The sequence below is a fragment of the Scardinius erythrophthalmus genome, assembly GCF_964197995.2.
Source record: "Scardinius erythrophthalmus genome assembly, chromosome: 21".
NCBI classification, from domain to species: domain Eukaryota; kingdom Metazoa; phylum Chordata; class Actinopteri; order Cypriniformes; family Leuciscidae; genus Scardinius; species Scardinius erythrophthalmus.
In genome coordinates, this window is record NC_138241.1 from 15646647 (window position 1) to 15666326 (window position 19680).

Here is a 19680-nt window from a genome sequence, read left to right on the forward strand (position 1 = left end):
AGACACAACGAAGACATTATGCATTAGTGGCATTACTAAAAATATATATAGCCTATATTTCAAGAATCTGTCAAAGAGATTTGAGAAATGCGTCATTTCAATTAAGAAATGTGAAAAAGTAGGCTGCGAGTTAGAGAATGTTTGCTTATGAATAAAAACAGTTTACAACAACAACAAAAATTAACAATGTAGGCTAAGAAATTGAAGTACCTATTAGTTGTACTTTTATAGTAGCCTATCTATATCTTTACGTCATCGCGCTACAGGCTGCAGCGAGAGCTTGTTGTCTCTGATGTTAGTTTCGCTTTCCTTTCTTGAAAAGTGAGACACCCAGAACGCTATTTAAGCAAGCTCTCACATATTGACATCAGTGTAAAGCAAGAGCATCCTGTTTGTTCGTTTTAACAGAGTCGACTTAAGATGGATCCCTGTAAGTATAAGCTATATTTTGATTATTCTAACTAGAATTTTAAATGTTTATCAATAAATGAGTTTACTTGTGTTTTCTATCTTCCCTCTAGTTACGCTTATTGCAACAGGTGCAGCAGCAGGTAAAATTCTTACAAATATATTATAAACTATATTTCTGCCTGGTTTCACAGGCACTGCTTAAGCGAGCCTCTAAAATGCATGTTTGAGCTGTTTTAACTGAAAAGAACTTGCACTGACATATCTTAAAATATGTAAATGCTTTTTTTTTTCTTCTCAAGATGCACATCAGTAGGCTAATGTGTTTTTCTAAGACATTTTATAGCCTACTGAGATGTCTAATTTAACTGGCCTGATCCTAGATTCAGCCCCGACAAAAAGTTGCAAAACGTTTTTTTAAACGGAAACGGTGGTGCGTTGAACACTTCGGACTTGAGTCCTTGGTAGTTCGGACTTGACAAGTTCGACTGAGGAGAACGAACTCCCGACGACGTAGGCGATAATTCTGCAAATGGAACAGCGACGTAGGCTACTTGATAGCGTCACTCAGCTCGCTCTGGCTACTCCGGTTATCTCTTTATGTATATTTTGGCTACAATAAAACAAAATATCGTATAAAACACCATTCTGCCTCTTTTCATTTTCATTTAAAAAAAATCTTAAACATATTAATGGCCACACAAATGTGGTTCAGGCAACGCAATTGATTATCTTCACTGCATATATTATTATCTTAACTGCAACACGAAATATAAAACACAACCCTGACTCTTTTTGTTTTCATTTTAAAAATATGATACATAAAAACATTATAATATTGATCATTAAAACTGACATTTAGCAAAAAGACGAGACAGGGTTGTGTCATTTTATTTTATTATATACATACATACAGTGAAGAGAATAGGCAACATGTATAATAAAATATTTTATAGCCTATGTTTTAAATATATAAAATAAAATGACATAACCCTTTTTGTTAAATGTCAGTTTTAATGATCAATAATAGCCATTATAAAAGTATATATTGGCTGTCTCAAGTCAAGGCGTCACTTTTTGTCACTTTCAACCATGCTTCAATATCTGACGCTCAAAGCACCGTTTAGCGTCCATATGTGACGCTTCGGTTATGGGTAGGTTTAGGTCTGTGGTAGGGTTATGCGTCTCATATGGACGCTAAAGGGTGCTTTGAGCGTCAGATATTGAAGCATGGTTGAAAGTGACGCCTTGGGTATGAGAACGGGTTGAAATGGCACACTCCGGACTTGTGGACTTCCTCAGAGTCCACACTTTGGTGACGTCATGTAGTGCAGACCTATAGGGCCCTTGGCACGAGTCCACGAGGGCGCATTGAGAGGTATTTTTGGGACAAACTCGATCGTCAAGCCGGAAATAACGGTCTGGTTGTTGTTGGACAGGAGAAATCACATTTTTGCGCTCTGACGTCTTATCTCCATGTCAACTACACAGCCTAATTTTACAGTTCTATATTTTGATATTGTGCATGCCACCTGGGCATTAGACAATAGATACATCATTCTTATTTAAATGATGTATAGGCTACAGTTGTACATAAGAATACATAATTTTCCATTTGAACTAAGATTACAATTTTAACACATAATGAAAATGTGCATGAGTTTCAAATGAATTTACAGGTTTCAATATTCATACTTTGTTTACATATGACTCAGTAAAGCCCTGACATTCGGTTCTATTTATTTAATTAATCATAATGTGATCATATTATTCAACGCACTATTATTATGTTTGAGACATCAACCACTGGTCGATGACCATAATGTTTGTATAAACTGTAGGTAACAACTGGTAAAATGTACATCTAGGTCATAAAAAACGTAATATTTTCTTCTCAGCCATGTTAACAATTATCTGTGAGCGAAATCTCCTCCCATCCGTTGTCTGATTGGCCTTTCACAAAGATTCCTGGGTAGTTAAAGTGTGTGGAGCCTGCATCTACGCGGGCTTTGCGGAAGACCACTTCAGGGGTACAAAGGGCAAGAGGGCGCTGCTAAGCACACTTCAGAGCGATAAAATGCTGAATGGGATGGCCTACGGACTCGTAGACTCGGCGAGCATGCGCAATTTAAGTCCACGAGACCGAAAGTCCACATGAATTGCGCCATTTGGGACAGGGCCCAAGTCACCTCTTGATGCATCCTCGGTAAAAGGGGCGGATCAAGAACACATCCGGGGATTTGAACTGGACTTGGCTAGATGTGAACTTTGAATTGGACCAGTACTTGGGCAGCGACTGATGACGTTTCACAAGTCACGTTTCACGTGCCAGAGCGCGTATTGTTTTCAGAGAAACATGTAATCAACGAAAAACGAAGTGCTTCGTGAGGCCTTATTTGCCCATCCCTGTGATATGCGATATTTTATAAAACTCTTACAACAAACATATAGCCTACCTTAAATTGTTGCGTATACCGAGCTGCAGTGGATACATTTGTAAACGACCTTACTTTATATACATGTTGCTGCTGATTGGGCTGACATTTTTGACACACTCACCAAACCAGACAAAAAACTTGTTCGACTTAACCTGTGCTGCACAGACCGATCGTTGAATGACATCAAAATACCGCGAGAGAGATTAGAGAGCAGCTAGATGGCTCCATATGTTTTTCAATCGCTCTCGTGTTACATTGCTGTCATAAACCGATCGGTCTGTGCAGCGCCGGCTCAAGTCGAACAAGCCTAAAACGCAGGCCTATCTCAAACCCCTTTGCACACCGTTTCCAGGAAACATGTTGTTCAACCCGGAAACCGTAGCAAACCTTTGCGCACCGGTTTGAGCTTGAACGTGGCCCAGGCCTTTATATTTTATAGGTCTTTCTGCTGTTTTATGTTATTTTGTCAAAATGAACATTATATAAAATCAAAAATGTAGGTCACATCATAATGACAACATGGTGAATGTAGTACGTCCAGATTATATTCATACTACACATATTCATACCATATAGAATGTACTTTTTAGTGGCTGTGAAGTAATTAGGCCTAGGCCTATTTGTTCAAAATAAGTGCCTGTTCAATAGAGTACACAATTTCGGATAAAGCCACAGAAAATGAGTTTTAAAAAAACCCTGATTTTGTGAAATATATAAATTATTTTAATGGAATTTGATCCACCTGAACTACTGTTTTTTTCCTAATAGTGGGAGCAATTGTTGCAGCTCCTGCTGTTCTAACAGCGGCCGGTTTCACCGCCGGTGGAATTGCTGCAGGTTCAATTGCGTCCACTTTGATGTCAGCTACTGCCGTGGCGAACGGAGGAGGGGTCGCAGCTGGAAGTGTGGTAGCTGTTCTTCAGTCTGCTGGTGAGCAAATATCCAAATATCTGGATTTGTTATTTTTTATCATCATTGCATTTTAACAATAAAACTGATTTATGCAAGGGGCAAATAGGCTACACAATGTTTTTTCATGTCATTTTTCATGTCATTAGGTGCTGCAGGAATCCCTTTGGCAGGTCAAGCCATCGTGGGGGCTGTGGGAGCCACAGTGGGGGCAGTTGCTCGCATGGCTAGCAACTATACTGTGTAACTAGTTTAAATCTGTGCAATTATGGTATGTTACAAAAAAATAAATCATTATATTATCATTATCTCACTGACTGTATGTCTAAGTGATTAACATCAGTGGCCAATCTGTATCAGTTTAGGTGTAAGGGTGCTGTTTATAAGCAAATAAAATGAAAACAAATAGTCTCTTGCTGTCATTTATTTATCATAATCTAATGTTGTGTAATTAACTGTGACTGCGCAGAATTACTCACTTAAACTGTTATAAGGGGAGTTTTCCTAATGAAAAAAGTTTCTCAGATTGCAACCATTGGAAGAACACACTGGAGCCATAAGGCACCGTTTGGTACTACTTTAATTTATAGTTCTCAATATATTTCTCATTATATATTATATTCCTCATTGCCTCATAGTACCATGTCCCTAATGATGGGGTTACTAAACACAATTGACAGTATTTTCTTGCAAAAGCATATAGGTTCTGTGTTGTAAATTCTTTATAAAAATGAGAAGTTCTCCAAATTATTCCACCATGTGGTTTCACAAGGGATACAATTTGTTCCTGGCTTTATGCACATTATTGTCATGGGTGGCTATTCGGAATTAAGCGCATGACGCAGGAGAATAATATGCAAATAGTCTTTAATCCAAAACTCACGGAACAGGCAGGGAAACAGATTAAGACACTTCAACATTGACCTATGGACAAAGAACTGAAACGAACAGGGAGTATAAATAAATACACATGAACTAATGAGAAAATGAATCAGACAACAGATGAATGGAATAATGATCAAACAAGCTGAGAAACTGGGTCAAACTACCAGATAAGGAAGACAGAACCGAAACATAACATAACTGAACATAACTCTGACAATTATATGCAATTCACATTTGTTGTGTATTGTTGTATTTTGTTGTTGTGTAGTCAATATGCGGTAATTTTAAACACATTACAATCTGCCATGTTCTCTAATACAATACAGCCTGACCAGCAGAGGCTTCCCTTATAATGTTGAAACAATTCTCTGTAAACATTTTTAAAGCCGTAAACTGAGCCTCATATGTGTAACTCTGATTGTAGATTACCATTAATAAAATTCTAAATGGTGTAATGGCACAGGAACGAGAGACTCCCACAATGCCTTAGTTAGTACATACACCCAGTGCTGGATATGTTGTGCAAAAGAACAGCAAAAGGTTGCAATGTGTTCCCTCAGGCACACTGTAAAATACATCAGCTGTAAAATAGAATAGCTACAGCCCAGATTAGGCTAAACCTTTAACGCATGCCTTAAAAAGACTTCCAAACCCATTTAACGGGTACTTCTCCATATTCATCATGTTTTGTCTATTGAGCATTTTATGCGTCAAGCGTTGCGGTCAGTATGATAGCATAGCTATAAACAAGTAGTCGGCAGGCCAGTCTTTGGCTTGTGGATAGAGCCAATGTCTGGCTGACACAATCGCTACTCAGTGAGATTGATAAATGTGCCAGGCTCCATGAACACGGGAGCAGATATTCTGTCCCGGAACAGACCACCTCTGGTGGAGTGAAGACTCCATCCCAAGACGGTCCTCATGATTTGGAGCATTTTTTCATCAAAAGAGAACACTCACAGCCCAATATCCTTCTTGAAGGAAAAGGACACATTAGCCCACAGGTGGCCCTCTCTGTGCCTTTATGCCTTTCCTTCTACCAGGTGCCTTTATCCATTAAAATGTTACATTTTTTATGGCTGGTGCTCAGCCCGGCGTATAAACCCTATGTCTTGTGAGATCGCTGCCATTCTCATCTCTGCAGTAGCTGTTGGGCGTGGACACACCCTGACCACGCTCAAAATATACACGGCAGCTTTAACGGAGTACCACTTACCCCTTAAAAACGTACCCTTTAAAAACTTACAACTTTAAAACGTACCCCTTTATAACTTGAGCGTGGTGCTACTTACAGCTGGCCAGACGGTAGGAAAACATGACCTGATGGTCAGATTTCTCAGAGGGCCCTCCTCGCCCCAACCCTTTAAGGCACAGATACTCAACAGGCGGCCCGCGGGCCGCATCCGGCCCATCGGCATTAATTTTATGGCCCGCGTCATGCAAAAGATGAACGCACTTTTTTTATAATTTGAGCTCAAAAGTTACGCGAATATTAGACAGTGTGATTTTTATCTATGTATATTGCGGACGGTCGATAATCCGTTGGTCGATTAATAAAAAATAACATTCATCATCGTCATTGTGATGTGTGTGGAATGTTTAGTGAGACTTTATATAGCTACTTGATATCTCCGAAATGTACCATTAACTTGCTAAGCGCAACAATAGCAAAACAAGCGGTAAAACTGTCAGGCAACTTGTGTGTGCGGCACGCTATGCATAGCTCGTGCATTCAGAGCTGCGCACTTTCACAGCTGATTCGGGTGACGTTAGAGCTGATCCGCGCATCTCTACTGCAGTGTGTAGCCTAATTAGCCGATGATCCTCTTAACAGCATAAAAACAAAATTATTTTCAAAGTGTCAATGGGTTATAAACAGTAGCAAAAAGCGCTCCCATTACAATTACGAGCTGTCAATACGTCAATGAGTTCGCGACACTCTTGCAAAACCTCCAGTTTTAACCTGCAGTTTTGTTCGGAACGGGGCACGGCTCGCATGAAAAACTGATCAAAGCTGCTTTTGAGCGAATTCTGACAAACTTAAAAGTTTGTATACTAAAAATTTGTATACTAAAAGTTTGTATACTTGTATACTATTAAAAGTTTGTATTAGTATACTAATAATAATAGCCTTATACATTTTTAAAGCGACCCTGTATAATGTCATCTAAAGAAAACATATAATAAATAATTGAACATTTGATGTAGGCAAAGTGCCTATATATAGGCCTAATCAATAATTGTTAAATATTTAAATATAAAGATAATTTATGAAGAGCTCTTTTCCAAAACGCGATAAACGCCATTTTTAAAGAAAGGTTTGTGCTTTCTGTTTGAGGTCTCTGTGAAAGTTTGAAAGTGTTTTAGCGCCGCTCACGTCCGTAATGGAGAACTGTCACGTAACATTGTTTTTGCCTCATAAATGCAAACACGAAAAATAAAAGACAAAAGACTTAAAAAAAAGAGAGATTTATAGCGTTTTGGGGGGAAAAAAGGATGGATTTATAGCGTTTTGAAAAGAAAAAAAAATTAACTCTGTTTGAATATGAACTCTTTTTTTTTTTTTTTTTTTTGCTTAATATTAATAATTAATATTGCTAGAAAACTGTTAATCCACTTTTTGTTCCATATTTTTTATTTTCATGTTCAGTATTAGCCTACTTTAAATAGGACAAAGACTAGCTAGACTTAGCTAGCAAGGTTTTTAAATACTCTGAGTATGAACTCTCTTTTTTTGCATTAATATCGCAAGAAAATTATTAACCAAATTAAAATTTTAATTTTATGTTCAGTATTACAGTATTCAGTATTCAGTAGAACAAAGACTAGCAAGACTGACCTAGCAAGATAGGTAATAAACTGAATTTCTATATAAGTAAAAACTGTAAATATTGTCATAAATAAAGTTTTACGATGCAAGTTGTAATTTGTGGCCCTTCACATTTAATATGGTTTAAATGTGGACTGGCCCCCTTGGCATCTGAACTTGAGTACCCCTGCTTTAAGGGACCTGTCTATTGTCCTGGGGGCCCTGGGGACCATAAGTCATTTTGCTCTCTACTTTCCCTTCTACATAGGTTGAACAAACGCCACACCCACTTTGCGGTTTGGGCTCTTGGGGTGTACAATGAGCACTCTAGCCAATTCAGGCATACAGAGCAGCTGTTTGTGTGATTCAGAGGCCGCTCTAAAGGGCTGCCAGTCACGAAGCAGAGACTGTCCTACTGGATAGTGGATGTGATAGCACTAACTTACAAATCTTTGGACTAGCAGTGCCCTATTGGGGTGAGTGCCCATTCCACCAGGGGAATGGCCTCCTCTTGGGCTTGGTCTAGTGGAATATTCATCGCACTGAATAAGGGGCGTGAGCGCTGAGTGAGCAGTTACGAGTAGTGAGTTGACGTCGAAAAAAAATGGACAAAGTGCGACTTCTGTGCTTGGAGGCTGGCAAATATTCATGTTAACAGACATTAGCGCTCTAAAGTGCTCTAAAGTGTGGCTGAAAAAGCCTGGGAAAACTCTAAATAACCACTGAATCAAAATAAAATGTTACTCTTATCTGAGAAATAAGCATGTGACCCGTTTCAACTCCTCCACTCAAAGAATCGGAATCAAAAATCGATAAGAACCGGAATCAAAAGGAAGAATCTGAATTGAAATCAGAATTGTTACAATCAAAACGATGCCCAACCCTAATTGTTACATTAACTACATTATAGTTAACAGAGAGTGTTCTAAAGGATCTCTGTAGGCTTGCTTTTGCATTTTAAAGGGACAATGTGTAGCTTTTTAGGTAATTTATTATCTAAAATCAATATTTTTATTCATAAATATGTCCTTAATGGTGTACAAATACCTCTGCGAATGATCAGACTAATCCTCGTGTAGCTCCCCCAGTGACAGGCATGAGGCAAGAGGTCTTGGTTAGAACACAGGGCTTTAATTTTGGTCAACCCGTGAGAACTGGTTTGAAGAAAATAAATAAATAAATTAACAAAATAATGCTATATGCATGTCTCAACATATTGTGTTATCATCCAACCCATATACAGTTAGACACTTTATATGTTATACATCAGAAAAAATGGCACATGGAAAACATATGTTAACACAAACACCCTTATAGCAAAATAAACAGTTAACAAACCTCATTGCTGCTTATCACAAAGAGGTGCTAAACATCCTTTTAGATCTCCCGTATCTTCTTCTGTCTATTTTCATGTAAATTTATGCACTTAAACACGACAACAGCGGAATAATCAGTCTCTTTCGCCGTAAAGTTTTTCTCCGTGCGTCGCTCAAAAGCGCCCAGCCGGAAACCTCTGGGCGGAACCAATAATTAGTTCCGTCTTGCTGTTAACATTCAATTCAGAAGAAACTAAATAGAAAAAGTGCTAATACAGAAATAAACTGGCGACAGGCAGTTACACTCCCACCAAATCACAAGTGATTTCTTCAACTTGGAGACAAACATATTGCACGAATAAATAAAAATGAACTCAATCCTAATAAACTAAATTAAGCTCTATCCTAATAAACAACTAATAAACTGTGTTTGAGTGTATGATAGAGCCATCAGTCTGCTTCTACCAATGTAACTGTTTTCTGAATGGGTCTCTCCAGGTAAACAGGTTTGGATGTACGCTTTCCTCTTCCATCCAGTGAGGAGTCACTGATGAGTAACTTGAGTCTCCTCACTCTTTCATCGCTTCCAGGATACACCTCGATGACTCTTGCTAGCTTCCATTGGTTTCGTGGTGTAGCAGCATCTTGTAACAGAACAATGTCACCGACCTTTGCATTTCTGCGATTTTTGGTCCACTTCTGTCTGTGTTGGAGATTTAAGAGGTACTCCTTTTTCCATCGTACCCAAAAGTTGTTGGTTAAGAGTTGAACTCTGCGCCATCTTTTGCGGAGGTAGAGATCCTCCTTGACAAACTTTCCAGGAGGGGGGAGAATGATTGTGGATTTCATGGTCAAGATGTGGTTTGGTGTCAAGGGCTCTGGACTAGTGGAATCGTTCAGATGATCAGTGGTTAGAGGTCTGCTATTCACAACCGCCATGGCCTCATATAGAAATGTTCGTAGGGAAGAGGAGTCAAGTTGTCTGGATGACTGTTGTAGAATGGACGCCAGGACACTTCTGACAGTGCGGATCTGTCTTTCCCAGACCCCACCCATATGACTTGAGGCCGGGGTGTCCATGACGAACTCGCACCCCAAATCTTTGAGCTCCTCTTGATCCATCTGTTTCAATGCTTCAATGAACTCACGCCTTGCTCCAACAAAGTTTGTCCCTTGATCACACCTTATCTGCCATACTGATCCACGAATGGCGATGAATGAACGCAGAGCATTGATAAAGGCATCTGAGGTCAAGCCATCAAGTGCTTCAATGTGAACTCCTCTAGAACACATGCAGGTGAGTAACAGCCCATAACGCTTTAGCTCCTTTCTTCCTTCCTTAATATGAAACGGTCCGAAGCAGTCCATTCCACAGTAAGTGAATGGAGCAGTTGTTTCCATCCGCTCTTCTGGAAGGTCTGCCATCCTTTGTTGCTCTGTGCATCTTCGGAACTTTCTGCAACTTGTGCACTTGTGAATATGGGATGAAACAAGCTTGCTGCAACCCAAGATCCATATGCCATTGGCTCGGAGTTCATTAATAGTCATTCCTCGACCTTGATGGTACACTCTTTCATGATAGTGCTTGACGAGCAATACAGAAACATGACTGTCTCTAGGAAGGATTGCTGGATGCCTCACGTGTGGATGTAGGGCAGCATGAGCTAAGCGGCCTCCTACTCTGATTACACCTTGATCATCTAGGAACGGACATAGTTTGTGCAGCTGGTTGGCTTTGTCTTTGAGCTTTGTCTCCTTATGATGTCTAAGGCGTTGAATTTCTTGAGAGAGAGTTGCTTCCTGAACCATCTTGATTATGGTCAGCTCCGCCTCTTTCCTTTCCTCTAAGCTTGAGGCCTCACAGGACTTTGGCTTGAGATCTTTGATTTCCTTAGCACGGCGCTTGAGTCTGGCAACAGCTTTCACCAATCTTGCCCAGTCTGAGAACTTGTGTAGACGCTCGATAAGTGTTTTTGCTTCTTTTGCCTGAGTGTCATGAACCTGAGCTTTCTTGACCTCTGGGTCACTGCTCTCGATCTCTCCCACCATGACAACTCCAGTTGGTAACTCTTTCTGCCAAAGAAAGTCTGGACCTGTGAACCAGTTAGAATCTTTGAGTTGTTTTGCCGTGGCACCCCTTGAGGCGTGGTCAGCTGGGTTGTCTTCTGAAGCTACATATCTCCATTGTCCGGCCTCTGTACTTAGTTTGATGCGCTCAACTCTATTTGCTACAAAAACATGAAATCTTCTGGCTTCATTACTGATGTACCCAAGTACAACCTTTGAATCAGTCCAGAAAAATTCTTGTTGGCAGTCTATTTCTAGTTCTTTCTTAAGCATGTCACTGGTCCAGACTGCTACCACTGCTGCTGACAGCTCGAGTCTTGGTATAGTCATGACTTTAGTAGGGGCAACTCTTGACTTTCCCATGACTAAGGAGCAGTGGACCTCACCTGATGTACTGACTGCTCTTAGATACGAGCACTCTCCATAGCCTGACACGCTGGCGTCAGAGAAGTGGTGGAGCTCATAATGCTGGACCTTGAAGCCTGATGGCAGATAGCATCTTTGGACTCTCACCTCAGCCAAGTTTTTTAGATCTTGCACCCAAGACTCCCACAGGGGTCGAAGGTCATCAGACAAAGGATCATCCCAACTGAGCTTATCACGACACATCTGCTGCAGGATCTGCTTTCCTACCAGGATGAAGGGTGCCACAAATCCAAGTGGGTCATACACAGAGGCAACTGTGGACAGGACCCCTCTGCGTGTAAGTGGATTTTCTTTGACAACCACTCTGAACTGCAGCTCATCAGAAGTCACACACCACTGTACCCCCAGTGCTCTTTCCATCAGTGGTTCTCCCAACATCATGGTCAAATCCTTGACAGCTTTAGCACACTCTTCCTCAGGAATTGTGGCTAAGACTTCTTTGCTGTTGGAGATGAACTTGTGCAATCGAAGTTTGCCTGTGCGACAAAGCTTCCTTCACTAATTGGATGGCTTGGTCTTCAGATTCTACGCTTGTCAATCCATCATCGACGTAGAAGTTCTTCTGTATGAACCTGATGGTCTCTTCTCTAAAGCGTTCTTGTCCTTGAGCGGCAAGATGCTTCAGGCCATAGTTAGCACATCCAGGTGATGAAGCTGCACCGAACAAGTGGACTTTCATTCGATAAATGGAGGGCTGGGCTTTAAGATCTCCATCCTTCCACCACAAGAATCTGAGATAATCTTGGTCCTCTTTCTTAACATGGAACTGGTGGAACATACGTTCTATGTCACACATAATTGCCACACGACCCTTTCTGAACCGACACAAAACTCCCACCAAGGTGTTCGTTAACTCTGGGCCAGTCAGGAGATGGTCATTCAGGGATGTCCCTTGAAACCTTACGGAGCAGTCGAAAACGACACGGATCTTACCAGGCTTTTGGGGATGATACACCCCATGGTGGGGAATGTACCACGCTGGAGTCTTGCTGACATCTTCTTCAGGGACAAGCTCGGCATCTCCACAAGCTATTGTCTCATCCATGAAGGCCTTATAGTCTGTGTAGTACCGCTCATTTCCCTTTAACTTTTTCTCCAGACATCTGAGACGGTGGATGCCACATATCTTGTTATCTGGTAAGTTTGGTCTTCCTTTCTTGAAGGGAAGTGGCATTTCATAGTGACCGTCATCCTTGAGTCTGATGCCACTTTCCATAATTGACATGAACTGAAGATCCTCTTGAGAAAGGTGTTCATCTTCCGAAGCCCTTTCTACAAAATCAGATTCCAACACCTTGATGACGTCTGTTGGAAGGATTACTTCCTTGATCTGTGTTCTATAGACATAGTGCACTTCACTTGGGAGATTTGGAAGAACTGATATCACTTGCTTCACAATGACCTGGTGACTTGTTCCAAAAGCATCTCCAAAGTCAAGACATGGGTTGCCATAACCAACTATACTCCAACCCAGGTCTGTTCTCTGAGCAAAGGGCTCACTTTCTTCTCCAGCAACCACTTGTCTTGGTACAAGAGCTTGAGGACAGTTGTAGCCAATTAGTAGGCCGACATCACAGCTCTGTAGGGGAGCAATTTCATCTGCAATGTGCTCAAGGTGAGACCATGACTTGGCAGTCTCTGGTGTGGGAATATGATCTCTGTTTGCAGGGATGAATTCTCTTGAGTAAGTTACTGGCAGAGAGATTATCTTATCCGAGTAGAATCCTCTTATTTGTAGATCAGTCAGCTTTCTGCTAGGCACCACTGTATTTCTTGAAGTCATCGTGGAGAGCTTTAACTGGACTGGTTCATCTTTAGTGTGAAGCACCTTTGCTGTCTCTTCAAGGATGAAGGTCGTGTCACTCTGTGTATCGAGGAGAGCGTACACAAGAACTTCATGATTTGGCTTACTTGTAGTTGACAACCACACAGGAATGACTGAGGATGTATGGGTGCTTTTAACGTTCTGGATAACTCTGTTAGATGTTACCTCGCGTGGTGTTCTTGTCATCTTTTCTTGTGAACGATCTGTTGTTCCTTCTCTTGACTTGTCACGCTCCATTTCCCTACCAGTCCTTGTTGACATTCCTCTTTCTTTGCTGCGATTATCGTGTAGGCAGGTTGGATGTCCTTTCTCACAAGTATCGCAGATCTTCCTATTTTCACACTCTTTTGAGCGATGGCCCGGCTTCAGACAGCCAAAGCACAACTTCATCCCTTGAACAAACTTGATTCGCTCAGAGATGGTCTTATCCATAAATTTCCAACACTTGTGTAGACTGTGACCTGACTTCTCACAAAAGAAACAGCTTGTGGAGGAAGCCTTTTCATCTGAGTTAGTTGGTAGTACTTTAGCTCTTACAGCTCTGTTCTTTAAAACCTTGATCTGCTTATCTTCAACAGGTTTCAGAGCATGGAAAGATGTTATTGGGTTATTTGCAATCTTAGCTTCACGTGAGAGAAACTCTACAAACTGCTGGAAGCTTGGGAATGTGTGACTTTCTTCCTCGACTTCTATTACCTTTCTGTTCCATCTCGAGGTCAGCCAGTCTGGAAGTTTTGCAAGTAACTTCTGGTTCTCATTGCAGTCATTAAGTACATTAAGGCCTCTGATCTGAGTCATAGCAGCCTCACAGCTCCGAAGGAAATCAGCAAATTCTTGAAGTTCGATACTGCTTTTGGAGCTTATCTTGGGCCATCCCTCGAGCTTGTCTCTGAAGGCTTTGGCTATGAGGAATGGATTCCCATATCTTTCCTCGAGGATCCTCCATGCTGCATGATAGGCTGATTCTGAGCCAAGCAGGAAGTAGCTCTCTATAGCCTTTTTAGCAGGTCCACCCACATACTTTCGCAAGTAATATATCTTTTCTTCAGTTGGAATGTTTTTCCGATCAATGAGTGTCTGAAACGAAACCTTCCAGTCATTGAATCTAAGTGGGTCACCACTGAATATGGTTGGTTCAGGTATCGGAAGACGACCTGCACTGATGGACTCTGCAAGTGCTCTAACAAGAGCTGCTGTGCTGTCATCTTGCTTTGAGTGTGCCCAGTCTTGTGGTGAGGAATGGTGCTGCAACAGATTATTTTCATGTTTCGCTTCTTCCCTTTCCTTAATACAGACACTTTGATGGAGTAGACTGCTTATTTCTTCATCTGAGCACTCACTCTGATCATACACTCGCTGACGTGCCTTAGCAGCTTTTAACTTTTTAACTGTCTCTAGTCGCTCCAGTTGTCTGCGCTTTGCATCTAGCACCTTTTGTCTCTCTGCAGCTTCAGCTTCAAGCTTTTCCAATTCCTCAATGCAACACTCTTGTTCTAGTAGTACTTCTAGAGTAGCTTCATTGGCAGCAACTTCAGCAGCAGCATCTTGTCTGCTAGCAGAAATACGACTTGAATGTCTGGAGCTGCCTTGAACATGAGAGGACTTAGTGAATTGGGATTTGACACTACTCTTGTCTGAGGCTACAGACTTGAATATAGACGATGTCGCCCTGTGGCCTTGTTCTTCATTTCCTCCACCGTTATCTGCTGTCTCCAAACGATCTTTTGCACTTTGGATGATCTTCCTGGTTACTGCATCACAGGTGTCAATTCTGCGACGTGTGTCCTGATCAGGGTTGTCTATGTGCCTCAACTCCTGATAAGCAATGTTCAGATTCTTTGAGGCTACGCTTACTTTGCTGATGTATTCATGTAGCAGGTTGTTAGAGCATTGTCCACTCAGGGCTTGTTTGGCGTCCTTAGCGATAGCCTTCCACTCCTCATAGCTCACAGTGAAACGGTGAGCAAATCTTCTTATTTGCTCACTGTACAGTTCTTGGCCCTTTTCCGTTAATTTTCGGACTCTTTGGCTTCTTCGTGGTTCTTGTGAGGAAGTGTGGTCATCAGCTCTTGTGCCTTTAGTGGCCTGTGGTTGCATGTCTATGCACTGCTGCTCTATATTTTTCCCTGCACTAACCTGCTTTCTGCTAGATGTATGACTAGGCTCTGACATTGTTACTTGGTGTACTTAATTTTGGGTTAAATGTAATTTGGCAAGAAGCTAAGTGATTCACTTCTCAATAGCTATTCACATTTATAAACTTTCTACCACTAGTATTAGTTTTTAGAAAATATTCACTTCTATTTCACACAAATCAATATCTGTGAAATGCAAAATTCAGTCTATTATGCAGAACATTTTCATTTCAAGTCTCTTACTTGCAGCTTAGTTAACACTTAAACATGCACGCAACTATACCGTATGAATATGAAGGCAAAAATATGTCACAGTCTCTTGTGGAAAATATTTAAGCTTCTTGGCTTCAGCTGGATTCGTGGTAAGGCACCTGGATTATTCTGTGGATGCTGCAGATGTGTAAATGTCAGGGGCAGATGCACACTCTTGGATGTATAGATGTCCCTTCTTGTCCATGGATCACGGCTCTTTGGTACTGTCTTCCTCGTCTACTCATGCAGAGCAGATGAGTTCTCACTGTAGCTCCCCCAGTGACAGGCATGAGGCAAGAGGTCTTGGTTAGAACACAGGGCTTTAATGTTGGTCAACCCGTGAGAACTGGTTTGAAGAAAATAAATAAATAAATTAACAAAATAATGCTATATGCATGTCTCAACATATTGTGTTATCATCCAACCCATATACAGTTAGACACTTTATATGTTATACATCAGAAAAAATGGCACATGGAAAACATATGTTAACACAAACACCCTTATAGCAAAATAAACAGTTAACAAACCTCATTGCTGCTTATCACAAAGAGGTGCTAAACATCCTTTTAGATCTCCCGTATCTTCTTCTGTCTATTTTCATGTAAATTTATGCACTTAAACACGACAACAGCGGAATAATCAGTCTCTTTCGCCGTAAAGTTTTTCTCCGTGCGTCGCTCAAAAGCGCCCGGCCGGAAACCTCTGGGCGGAACCAATAATTAGTTCCGTCTTGCTGTTAACATTCAATTCAGAAGAAACAAAATAGAAAAAGTGCTAATACAGAAATAAACTGGCGACAGGCAGTTACACCTCGTAAACGAAGAATTTATTATCTTTATATACATGGGACGGGTAGGTCCACGGAGGCTTCCATGTAGTTCCGCCATCTTGAAAAACTATAATAGCAGAGAGGGACAAAAAGTACTAGGCCAACGCGTTTTCATTCAGAGCCAGCGTCACATGACTGAAACCAGCAGAAACCAGAGCAGTGAGAAGTGCTTGTCACTGCCCCGTCAAGTTTAAAAGGCTGCACTGTACGGTTATTTATAATGAAGGAGTCCATACATATGCTGAGTCACAGGATAAGGAGTCCTCGTCATCGAAAAAGTCCAGAATAGACCGCAAAAGGAAACGTGACCGGAGATTACAAAAACAAGGGTTAATGTCGGGATAGCTAATGCAGGAGAAAGCTTTCAAAAGAGATGCTGAAGTTTCCTGCTTTCTTCTCGACAGGTAAGTCAATGTTACGGTCCTAATTACAAGCTTTTTTTTCATTGCTTGGTTGTGTACTTTATTATATAGACAGTAGAACATTTATAGTTAAACGTTAAACAGGCTCTTTGATGAATAGCAGTTATTGAGTAAAGTAGAGAAGGCGCTGATGATGATGATATCTAACAATGCACGTACTTCAAAAAATATAACGAATAAAGAAGGCATTACTACTAATTACCATAGTTCATGTTTTTCACAGTCAGTAATTCATACTGTAACATTCTTTTTTCGTTGTGTCAAGTTGCAGTTTGTTTTAAATAACAAACCTGTTCACCCGAAGAAAAACTCGATTAAGTAGAAGACATCCTGTCATAGCTTTTTGGTACATAAAGGCTACCGTAGATGCAACACGCATTTGAAAAAGCGAGGCGCTGGAGAGCACTATTTGTTTGAATGCAAAATACAATTTCACCACTAGATGGGAGAAATTCCTACACATTGTCCCTTTAAGGCAGTGTTCACCAATCTCGGTCCTGGAGGGCCGCTGTCCTGCAGAGTTTAGCTCCAACCCCAATTAAACACACCTGAACAAGCTAATCAAGGTCTCATTAGGCATACTAGAAACTTTCAAACAGGTGTGTTGGAGCTGGTTGGAGCTAAACTCTGCAGGACAGCGGCCCTCCAGGACCGAGATTGGTGAACCCTGCTTTAAGGCATTATTATGTTGCATTGATTATAAAGATAATGTTAATGTTTGCCAATTTGTAACTGTTTATTATTTGTTAACATTGTATATATATATATACAGTGCTATGCATAAGTTTAGACACCCATGCTAAAGTTGACTAAAAAGAGGAATAAAAAATCATCTTTTGGAAATTGAACTTAATGCCTTAATTAAAAAAATGAGGAAAAATCCAACCTTTAAGGACACCAATTTTCTTTGTGAATGAATGATGTATCGTAAATAAATAAATGTTCTTCCTAGAGATTGGCATGGAGTACTTTCCATAAGATCATCTCTCAATGCAAATCAGGCTAACTGAAATAAAACCATGCCAATCTCTAGGTACGGTGAAGGCTATGTGATGATGTGGGGCTATTTTATTTCCAAAGGCCAGGGGAACTTTATCAGGATGCATCATGGATCCATGAAGTAACTGGCCTTTAAGAATAAAAATCTGCCTGCCTCTATGGGAATTTAACATAGGGGTGTCCAAACTTATGCACCCTGTATTTTAAGGAAGAACATTTATTTATTTACGATACATTATTCATTCACAAAGAAAATTGGTGTCCTTAAAGGTTGGATTTTTCCTATTGTTTTTTAATTAAGGCATTAAGTTCAATTTCCAAAAGATGATTTTTTATTCCTCTATTTAGTCAACTTTAGCATGGGTGTCTAAACTTATGCATAGCACTGTATAGACCGCCCCTGTTGACCTCCTCCACCCTCACAGGTTTTCTCTAGGAGACATTATACCCACAGGCTCCAGCCCGGAATCCAAGCCTGCCTTATTGGACAGATTTTAGGCACCCAACACTGGTAGACTGCCTGGGGCCCTTGTCACCCAGGCTTCCGTTCTGCGCTAGTAGCACAGCGTTTTGCAGTGCATTGTCCATACGTGTCAGAACTGACCTTGGTTCACTGAGATAACGGGAACAAGCATTGCATAGCTTACTCGAAATGACGAAATTTAGTGCGGCTTAAATAGGCAGTCGGCTTCGCCTGTTTCGGCGGGCTGAAAAGCCATTTGTCTGTGCAAGTGCACAGACGTGAACTAATCAGTTTCCCTATACGTGTCAGAAACTGTAAAGGGGGCGATTTGTTTCAAAATTTTATAGGGCCATAGTGCTTACAGAAACCAACAAATAACATTTTACTTTTTTTCACCTTCTGTTCAAAAGACCAATAAAGGTGCAACTGCCTACTTGATATGATAAGCCACCCACTCAGACGTGAATCTGAAGAACGGTCTGTGATGGGGAGCTATCTGGATAGGAAAGTATGCTTCTTTCAGATCCAGTGATAAAAACAAATCCCTAGGCAGATCTGCAAGAGGATTTGTTTCAAAATTAACATTCTGAACGGCCATCTAAACAGAGTGCGGTTCAGACATCTCAAGTCGAGGATGGGCCTGAGGCCGCCATCCTCCTTGGGGACAAGCAAGTAATGGCTGTTAAAGCCTGACTTGTTGTGGGCAGCGATAACTTCTTCTACTGTGCCCTTTGCTATCAGAACCTGTACTTCTCTTCCTTTACCGAGCCGGAGGACGTGAGCGTTGGCATCCGAGTCCGAAGTTTAAGTCACACCCCTGAAGTGGGGGTGGTCTGCGAGTGAATTGGAGCGAGTAACTCCTTTTTATTTTACTTGTTATTTTCTTGATTGACACTGGGCTGTTCCAATCACATCTTTAAACACCTCCCCCTTTGGGCTTTGAGCAAGCGTGCAGTGTCAGTGTGTATCTGTCAAAATAGTCAGAGAGATGGAGAAGAAACGCAATTAATGTGCAGAGAAATAGCGTGAAAAAAAGAAACAGGCCCTTCGAGCTGTAAAATGTGTCAGATTCACAGATATGTTTTGTGCAGCAGCAGGACCTTTATCAGCTCCCTTGGCTGATGATGATAGTGAGGAGGATGAGGAGAGAGATGAGAAAGTGTAGTAGAGCCTGCTCTAAGCAAAACTAGGAACCCATTACCTAGTTACGCTTATTTCCACATCTGCATAGTTGACGAATACCGCATTTTACTAGAATTGTAATGAGACGCGTTTGTAAACCATGTTTTCCAGCAAAATAATAGTTTAAAAGATAAAAGATCATGTTAAGTAAAAGATCATGTTAAGTATACAAAATTAGTACAAAACTAATTATGAAAGTTTCCTTTATTTTTCAGTGCATTTGTTTTACAATATCTATTACTGTCATGGGATTAATATTATAACTGTTATGTAGTAGTGTAATGTAGACTGAGACACTATATCACAACTAAA

The 19680-nt window shown here is 40.9% G+C and overlaps 1 protein-coding gene across 1 annotated transcript; it reads left to right on the forward strand.

Annotated features, from left to right (window-relative positions):
• The first annotated feature begins 297 nt into the window (after positions 1–297).
• LOC308681983 (uncharacterized protein) lies at positions 298–4166 on the forward strand. Its single transcript, XM_081351376.1, has 4 exons — positions 298–430; positions 522–551; positions 3615–3776; positions 3905–4166. Exons 1-4 carry the CDS (start codon positions 421–423, stop codon positions 4000–4002), a joined length of 300 nt encoding a protein of 99 aa, XP_081207502.1. The 5' UTR covers positions 298–420; the 3' UTR covers positions 4003–4166.
• The last annotated feature ends 15514 nt before the right edge of the window (positions 4167–19680 follow it).

Excerpts from the sequence above, each read along its gene's own strand:
- LOC308681983 (XM_081351376.1), top strand. Across the intron at positions 552-3,614 it reads TGCAACAGGTGCAGCAGCAG|TGGGAGCAATTGTTGCAGCT; the intron begins GTAAAATTCTTA and ends TTTTCCTAATAG. Across the intron at positions 3,777-3,904 it reads AGCTGTTCTTCAGTCTGCTG|GTGCTGCAGGAATCCCTTTG; the intron begins GTGAGCAAATAT and ends TCATGTCATTAG.